The 8468-nt window shown below is 39.9% G+C and overlaps 1 protein-coding gene across 2 annotated transcripts; it reads right to left on the bottom strand.

Moving 5' to 3' along the window:
- Positions 1-59: 59 nt before the first annotated feature.
- Positions 60-7361, bottom strand: LOC120658095 (DEAD-box ATP-dependent RNA helicase 5-like). 2 transcript variants are annotated; one of them, XM_039936302.1, is made up of 12 exons: positions 6850-7361; positions 6616-6740; positions 5962-6069; positions 5538-5618; positions 4545-4623; positions 3895-3980; positions 3690-3814; positions 3059-3127; positions 2883-2976; positions 2008-2172; positions 1834-1926; positions 60-510 (listed from the first exon to the last, which is right to left on the bottom strand). In XM_039936302.1, the coding sequence occupies exons 1-12, from the start codon at positions 7241-7243 to the stop codon at positions 418-420; spliced, it is 1512 nt and encodes a 503-aa protein (XP_039792236.1). In that variant the 5' UTR covers positions 7244-7361; the 3' UTR covers positions 60-417. The 2 variants fall into 2 exon arrangements, with proteins under 2 accessions (XP_039792236.1, XP_039792237.1); XM_039936303.1 differs by lacking the exons at positions 1834-1926; positions 2008-2172 and having other exon boundaries at positions 63-510; positions 6850-7305.
- Between the last annotated feature and the right edge of the window lie 1107 nt (positions 7362-8468).

Genomic DNA, 8468 nt, shown 5'->3' with positions numbered 1-8468 from the left:
GCCAAATGTTTAAAAAGGCGCTAGGAACCCAACAGCCACGCCATTGGCAAGCCAACCCAGACTGGAAAACCGTATTCACTTTTTCTACAGCAAGAAAAGAAATACATTTTTACTATTCAATCATTATCATAATCAGATTTAACTACTCTCCAAGAAAAGAGTTGTGGTGCATACAACCAATTATAATGCGGATGGTAAAAAAAATACATAAGCAGAATACTGCTCATAATAAACTACCTAAAACATGGATGATACTATGAGAGCTATATTTTGGAGCTGCCTTCCGCCACGTATTACATCCACTGCAATCAGCTTCTGGATGCCTGATCCGATGATATCAATAGCATCGTCAACCGAGATATATCCAGTTTCCATAAGCAGGGATGAGAAAATCAGAAAATATCAACCGTTCTTAGTTTAGTCCTCGTCAGAATCACCGAATGTGATCTTCGTGGATTTAGGAGCATCTGCTGTGATTTCCTTGAAGTGGGAGCCATATATTTTAGATTCCTGCAAAAGAATGGCAGAGGATAACATCATTTATCGAAATCATTCTCATGCAAACTACTTAAATGTTCATTCGGTTCACATGTAGTTAACTGAGCCTTCAATACATTCAAAGAACTGAATAACATTCTCTACATTTAAAAATCGATACAAATTATTTGAGGTTTAAGTCAATACTACAGTTTCAGAAATAAAACTTTATTTTGACTGACTGGAAATTGTTTGGATATAAGAAAGCATATAGTTTTGAAAACCATCACCAGAACTATATCCCTTTGGGCTAGGCAGCTCAAATTAAAAAAAAGGTCAATCACTCAGCTCCTGACTCCCGAGCCCTCTGAATTCATTTGCCACCCACATTGCCACCTCTTGTGCATTTCCAGGTCCACAAACTATGGAAGCAAAGGAAAAAAAACATATGTTTGCTACATATAAAATCTTTGTTTGTGCATGCCCCTGCAGTCGCAATTGCCTTTGTTATACTGTGGTCAGATTCTGCAGGGGTAGCATCAGTCCGCTGCTGATTGCTGTCCACATGGACTAGACCTTGGCTCCCATGAAATGGTAACAGGACCGTAATTTCTATGTCTGCTGCCTCTAGCAATCTAGAGACAGTTATCCGCTTGAATGAAGATATCTGACAGAACCAACTAGTCATGTCATGTCATTTCAGACAAAAAATAGTTACGGATTTTGCATGATGGGTTGAGTACACTAATTATTTCCATTAATTTATGCAGCTTGATATTCTGATGGTCAAATCTTGAAATGTTTCATGAATCCAGATCCTACATGTTTTGATGCGGAGTGCACAACTGATCTAGTTTTCTGTCATGGCAAATAGCTTTATCCAGTAATTGGCATTTTCATAGGGATGCAAATGGACTATTCTGCTTCTTAAAATGGCAGGAGACATCAAGCTCTACGCAAATGGACAGATGCTACAAATCCTATGAAATTCAAACGCATAAGTAAACAAATCTAGGGAAAATTTAAGATTGAGGCAATGTTCAGTGACGTGAAATAAAAATGAAGATAAAATTCAACTGCATTTTCGAGATGGAAAAAAAATGCATACTTAGTGAACTGAAACACCCAATTTCCAGGCATTTATAGTATTTGCAACAACACAAAAGCTCTAGACAGGACACACATAATCAAGGTGATTAAATACCAATCAACTTTGTAAGAATATGTATTTGCAAATGCATTCCTTTCTGTACTCTTACTGACTTTGCTAGATATCCATACCAAAACCTAAACAATCAGATATGGACTATGAATAAAAAATAAATAAAAATAAAAAAATTTGAGCCAAATACAAACCTTTTTCTTGACATGTGTGCCAAATTTCTTAAGGGCTTCAGGAACAATCTGATCAGCCTCACGCAAAACATTCACAAGTTCACCAGCAAGACCCTGTAGATGCCATTAAATTAACATAACCTCAAAAACTGACATCGTCAAGTGCACATGTGCAACAAGGATATGATCGTGTACCTTGTTCTCTTGGGTGAAAAAGGTATGAGCAACACCTTTCTTGCCCGCACGACCAGTCCTTCCTATCCTGTGGACGTAATCCTCAGTTGTCAAAGGATAACTATAATTAATGACAACTTCAACATCAGGAATATCAAGTCCACGTGAAGCAACATCTGTAGCAATCTGCATGTATTACAAAATAATGAGCACACAGATGGAACAAACCATAATATTTGTTGCTGAAACAGTAAAACAAATAAGAGATGTTCGCATGCAAGATAAAACCACAAATATTACACTGGATCCAGTCAGCCACGCATATTTTGAAGAATTTATACTGTTGCAAAATGTTTTCAATAACTGAGGTTCACCTCGTAAAAAAAATACAGTGGCCTTACCATATGAGCAACATCATAACTGAAATAGGTGCCAGCACTTGTTGATATACCAGATTCTAATTTTCCAATAAGTACACTAATAATAAATTTGATAGACACCTATATTCTTGGATGTTTTCAACCACTGATCAGAACACATTACAAATTATATCTAAACAATAAAGATGAGAATCCAGGAGTAGCATAACCTGTTGATATCCAGAAGGAGCTCTTTAGCTGCTCTAAACTTTCTAAAAATTTACAATGCAACATGAAGTCATGAATCTCATTAGTACTTTCAAGTACTCCTACTTAGTATGGCTCTCCACTAGCATTGCCCAACCTTGCATAGCAAAGCTGGTGAAACAAGAAAAGCCCTGGATATGAAGGTCTGAATCATCATAAATTAAACAACCCAAACCATTTATAAAAAGCAAAGCCCAATAGCCCATACCTATCTACAATTGGATTCTCAGGCCTGAATCAATTATATGAAAGTGATTGAAAAAAGCTAACCATTAAAGGGCATTTTCCTTCTTTAAATAAAGATAAAGCTTTTGTTCTATCATGCTGAGCCTTGTCTCCATGGACTGAAACAGCCTTCCATCCCCTTTAGAAGAACATATAATATAATTAAAAATATGGAGATATTGTGAGAGATTAAATTGAAAGATGGAAAATGAATCTGCTACCTTCTCTGAAGCATTGTTTCCACTCGTGCAGCTTCTTTCTTGTACAGCACAAAAACCAAAACCCTGTTGCTGTTGCATTAAGAACAAATAAACTTCCTTATATGAGTTTTAAATACCAAGGAGTCAAGGACAAAAGAAGATCATCACTAAAACTGTCCATGTGCAAAAAAGAATGTTTTTCACTTTTTGAGGGGACAGTAATAAATGACTAATAATGCTAAGACTGGTAGAGTAAGAAAACTGGATTTTTATTTAAGCTTGTCCCAAAAAGCTGGGGGGGGGGGGGGGGGGTTCATAACTTACACATCTCTAAAGATGTTTTATCCCTCTTTTAATACTTTCAGCAACTTTTTTTTTAGTTTTGTTCGAGTCGAAAAAAAATCCATGGACAAAATTTCTCCATTTGTAACCAAAGCATTTCAAGCAACTCTGATGTTTCAAGCATTTCAAGCGGACCACAAATTTCTCCTTTAGTAACCAAATTGCATCCAATGATATGGTCAAGTTCATATATGTTTGTTTGAGCATCAATCTATTAACATGCCCGATGCTTATCTCCCAGTGTGCCAGTGGAATCAGGGCTTAAGGAAATGACAAATACAGCAGCAAGTAAAACCTGACTAATATATACCTTTGTGCTTTATGGTATTTGTCAAGCAAGGCGAGTAATCTTGAATCTCTTGATCTATCATCCAATACTTCAACAATTTGCATCACATCATGGTTAGCTGCAAGATCTTCTGATCCAATAACAACCTGCAGTGAAATGTTGAACAGACTGTCAAACCCAAGTGATCAGGTACTTTGAAAGTAAAAACAAACAAAAAAAACATAACCTTTATTGGGTTTGGATCCATAAACTCTTGGGCTAACTTGTGGACAGCAAGAGGCCAAGTTGCACTGAACATAACCATCTGGCGTACTGCATGAGAAATAGCATCATTATGCATCACACAGAAAACAGAAGGCTTGAGGTCAAGGATGCAGCCGAAAAAGGATAACAACACTATGTGGCATGCCACAAAGTCCAGGTTGCTCAGGTTGCATTACATATCATCATCAATAAAATTTCTAATTTGTAGTAAGCACACTGTCAGAAAAGGAAAAACTGCGACACTTGGACTTGTCAACTTTACAATCCAGAAAGAATCCCAATCTGAATTTCTTTTGCAGTTTATTTCATATTTTGATTTGAGCGCTTTATTGTTGCTTATTCTATTCTGACCTAATATCCTGCTATCAACTTATTAGCAGAACTGTTCAGAATCTGAAATATTTCGCATCCATATCAGAACATAGAGACTAGTAGTACCATGGTAGTGCATTAGTACCACATAGAAGGATCGCAGATCCTGCCATCTAGCCCAGATGTACGTATTAAGTCCACACACACACACACACACACACACACACACACACAACAGCAGCAGCAACAGCAACAAACTGACATGCATGTGTATAGGAAGATAAAGTAATAGATACAAACCAGAAGATGTTTGGCTCAAAATTGCCCTGACTTCAGGTTCGAAACCCAAATCCAGCATTCTATCTGCTTCATCTAGAACCTATGCAAAAAAAAAAAGAAGCCTGTGTTAAAAGGACATCTATTACACCATACAAGGCCAAAAGCAACAGAATAGAGCACAATAATTAATCATTAAAGCACAACCATGAAAGTGTGAGCACAACCATGAAAGTGTGAGCACAGCAGTAGTTCCAAGAAACATTTGAGGTGACTGATGCCCGAAATATGCTAATCCATTTCACTACTATTTTTTTTATCTTGATCGCCAGTTCTTCTTAGATCTAATCACATGTTCATTAGATACCTGAGTGAGGACCGACAAGGTATGGAAGATTGGGGACGAAGTAGCTGTGGGAAATGCCATATTCAACTATTTTTTTTCTGTTTATGTGAATTATGTTGGGTGATTTCCTTAGAGATTTATGAAGCACCAAATGACAGTGTGTACCAGGCTACACAGTTAGCTGAAAGGAATGTAATACCTATGTAAAAGTCAATTCAATTACCATTCTAATATATTTAACAGCACCACTGAGGATATCTATTTATGAATATATTTAGATTAGACATGACTTACAGATCTGTCTCAGAAAGTACTCATAATATTTTTCAGTTTTCTGCTTCCCAATTTCCATAGCCTCTGGTTTCCAGATGTCACTTTCACTATTCTTTTCATTAATTTAGCATTGATACCTAGTTGTAAACAAAAAATCCTATGGAACTACTTTTAACTAGAAAACTAGTGATACAGCTTCATACAGCCAACCCACAAAGTTTTATGATATCAAATACAAAAGAACAAAGGAAAAGTGATTGAAGTTGCAACTGGGTGAGCCTGTTGATGTCCAAAACACCCCCATATTTGTGACTGAAGAGAACGTATATAGTATGCCAACCATAAACTCAGACTGTCAGACAACAAGAACAGCACAGTGAAAAGCACAACTGACTTACCACAAACGAAACTTCATTAAGGTTACAAACACCCATTTCAATAAGGTCTTTCATACGACCAGGAGTTCCTATGACTATATCCTGAAAGCAAAAAAAAAACCAAGAAAATGAATAATGGGTTAGGCAGCAATGTATTTTTACATAAAAGTAGCTGTGGAAAAGTAGTGTTAAGGCGTTGCCGATGTGCAACAGGACACCTTAAAGCCTTAAGAACCATGCTGTGGAATACTGAAAGACCAAGGTAAAGTTGCATGTCCTATAAAATTTAAAAAATATTTGTAATTTTTCAGTAAGTGGAAACAGTGTGTGTGTGTTGGGGGGGGGGGGGGGGGGGGGGCAATGTGTCAGTACTAATTGGATAACAACATCACAAGTTCCTGAATGTACTCAATATATTCAAAAACTGAAATTAGTGTTATCTTACCACTCCGGATTTAAGGGCAGCTATTTGGGGTCCCTTTGAAGTTCCACCATAAAGGCAAACTGAATTTATCCCACAAGGTGTACCAGCCTCACTAAGTACATCTGCAATCTGGCACAATACAGAAATGTGTAAATCATCCTTGCATGATTGTATTCAGACATATTGTTTTCTTCAGACCCCACCAAGCTTACAAATTACAATTGAAAGCTTTTCTACTATCCCACTAACTAAACAGGATATGGCACACATTTGTAGACAATGGTAAAAGGATTATTATGCTGATCATATGAGAGTTTTTCCCTACTATGTACAATTGAAGTTTTTTTGGAGAAATTGAAAAAAAGGCACCATGTCCATTAAATTCATGTACAAACTTCAATGAGCAGCAGAAGCTCAAAAAAAAACAACTGGGCACGAATGTAAAAAAAAATGATTATTACAGAAAAAAAATGCAAAACAAGGAAAGCCCCATAGACTCATCATTCGATAAATTAGCAGCTTGAATATAACGAAGCAAAAGTACGTGTGTCAACTGAACCCAAAGTAAATTATTTAACGCCACAGCAATCAACCAGCATTTACCTAAACTTTGCATGCCTTGTTTGAGTATATATAATTAAAAAGCAAAGTTGTGGACCACACTCACGGGCTTACCTGCTGAGCGAGCTCCCTCGTCGGCGACAGCACGAGGCACCGCGGCACGGCCTTCTTCCCCGTTTTCCCTCCTACCTTCTTCCTGATGTGCATCAGCGCCGGCACACCGAAGGCAATTGTCTTCCCTGGCATTACCCCGATGACGCAAAGCAACGAGATTATCAGGAATCCGTACACCGACGGGGCAAAGCAATAACCAAACGGAAAGCAGAAATCAAACAAATTTCGCTGTACCGGATCCGGTGGCAGCGATGCCGATGAGGTCGCGGCCGTCGAGGAGGAACGGCCAGGAGTGCGCCTGGATGGGCGACGGCCGCGCGAACTCTTTGCAGCAGTCGAGCACCTGGGACGGCAGCTCGGCGGCGGAGAACGAACGCCGGGCCGCGTACTTGGGGTCCTCGGAGCCCTTCCCGGTCACCGCCACGGCCTTCTCGGCTCCGTTCTCCGCCTCCCCTGCTCCGCCGCCGCCGGGCCCATCCTCCGCCCGCTTCTTCTTGCTGCTCTTCGCGACCGCCTCCTCCGTCGCCGCCGCCTCGGCCGCGAGCTTCCGCTTCTTGTCCTTCTTGTTCTTCTTCTCCTTTTTGCTGCTCCTGGGTTCCGCTTGCTCGGCGGGAAGCTTGCGGCCCATGGCGGCGGTGGGCGGGGAAGGCGAGGACGGCGGGAAGGGGGACGGGATGGTTGGTTTCTAGGGTTTTAGAGGGGAACCGAGGCACGCGTTGGTGAATCTCAGCCGTCTATTTCGTGATCCTGTACCCCGGCTGCCCCGCCCAGCAAGTATCAGTTGCTCCATTCGATTTTTTATTAAAAAACACCTAGACCTGATTATTCGTATGTCATCTTTTACGATTAGATTCGCATTAATTGTCCGGATCAGCTTTTAGAAAAAAATTTATTTAATTGAAAATATTGTTTTCTCAAACGAAATTCTTAAGTGGATCATAAATTAGCTGTTGGATATGCAAAAAAAATTTAAATAAGTTGGATTACAACCTTAGCACCAATTAGATGCATTTTTTATGAGAATCCTACCTCAAATATCAGTTTAAATAATACAAATCAAAATTAAAGGCAGCAACTCACATGTTGAGAAACTGATTTTGCATCTTTACTTCAGTGATGCATGAAAATGAAAAGGGTGCAATGCTAACTAGGATGCTTGATGCTAATTAAAAATATTAAATATAGACTAATGATAAAATAAATCCATAACATCTCATTCACGAGACGAAACTATTAATTCTAGTTAGTCCATAATTAGCTCATATCATGTTACATTAGATATATACTAATTATGAATTAATTATATTTAATAGATTCATCTCGTGAACAAGCTTTTATGTTTTAGTTGTATAATTAGTTTATATTTAGTCTTTCTATTTGGTACCAAATATTCGATGTGGCACTGTCGGGTATAAATATATCAGATACCTGGGGATAAGGGATTAGCAGTTAAGCCGTCCGGTTAGGCTAACTGGCAGTCGCGGCGAAACCGGCCGATCTAATCTACACGGGAGATTTCCGCCCCACCCAGCCAAAGGAGGGGACTCCACCTCGCCCGACTTAGGGGAGGAACCTCCGCCTCGCCAGATCTAGGGAAGAGGTCCCATCTCGTCAAGCAACCGGCCAGATGAGGAAGACGCGCATGTCCTAGGGAAAGGGCCCACCACGACCCGTGTCGCGCGTGACTAACAACGGCGTGGGTGGATAGGCCACTGAGCGCACGCTGACACGGTGTGGGCTGACACAGTGTGCCGTGGAATGCCCCCTCCCGTCGTGGCCTACAACAACGTAGGCCATAGGGCGCGGGTGTGCTACGCCTGGACAAACACACCGCCACGTGTCCCACTCCGCAG

This window comes from Panicum virgatum, chromosome 2N (genome assembly GCF_016808335.1).
Source record: "Panicum virgatum strain AP13 chromosome 2N, P.virgatum_v5, whole genome shotgun sequence".
Classification (NCBI taxonomy): domain Eukaryota; kingdom Viridiplantae; phylum Streptophyta; class Magnoliopsida; order Poales; family Poaceae; genus Panicum; species Panicum virgatum.
Note: the sequence above shows the minus strand (reverse complement) of the source record. Positions and strands in the feature narration are given on the sequence as shown.

Bases quoted from the DNA above. Each gene is read 5' to 3' on its own strand.
- LOC120658095 (XM_039936302.1), bottom strand. From the start codon at position 7,243: ATGGGCCGCAAGCTTCCCGCCGAGCAAGCGGAACCCAGGAGCAGCAAA. The intron at 5,619-5,961 runs GTAAGATAACAC...TTTTGCTTTCAG, and splicing joins CTGCCCTTAAATCCGGAGTG to GATATAGTCATAGGAACTCC. The intron at 3,981-4,544 runs GTTTGTATCTAT...TTTCTCATGCAG, and splicing joins TTTGAGCCAAACATCTTCTG to TACGCCAGATGGTTATGTTC.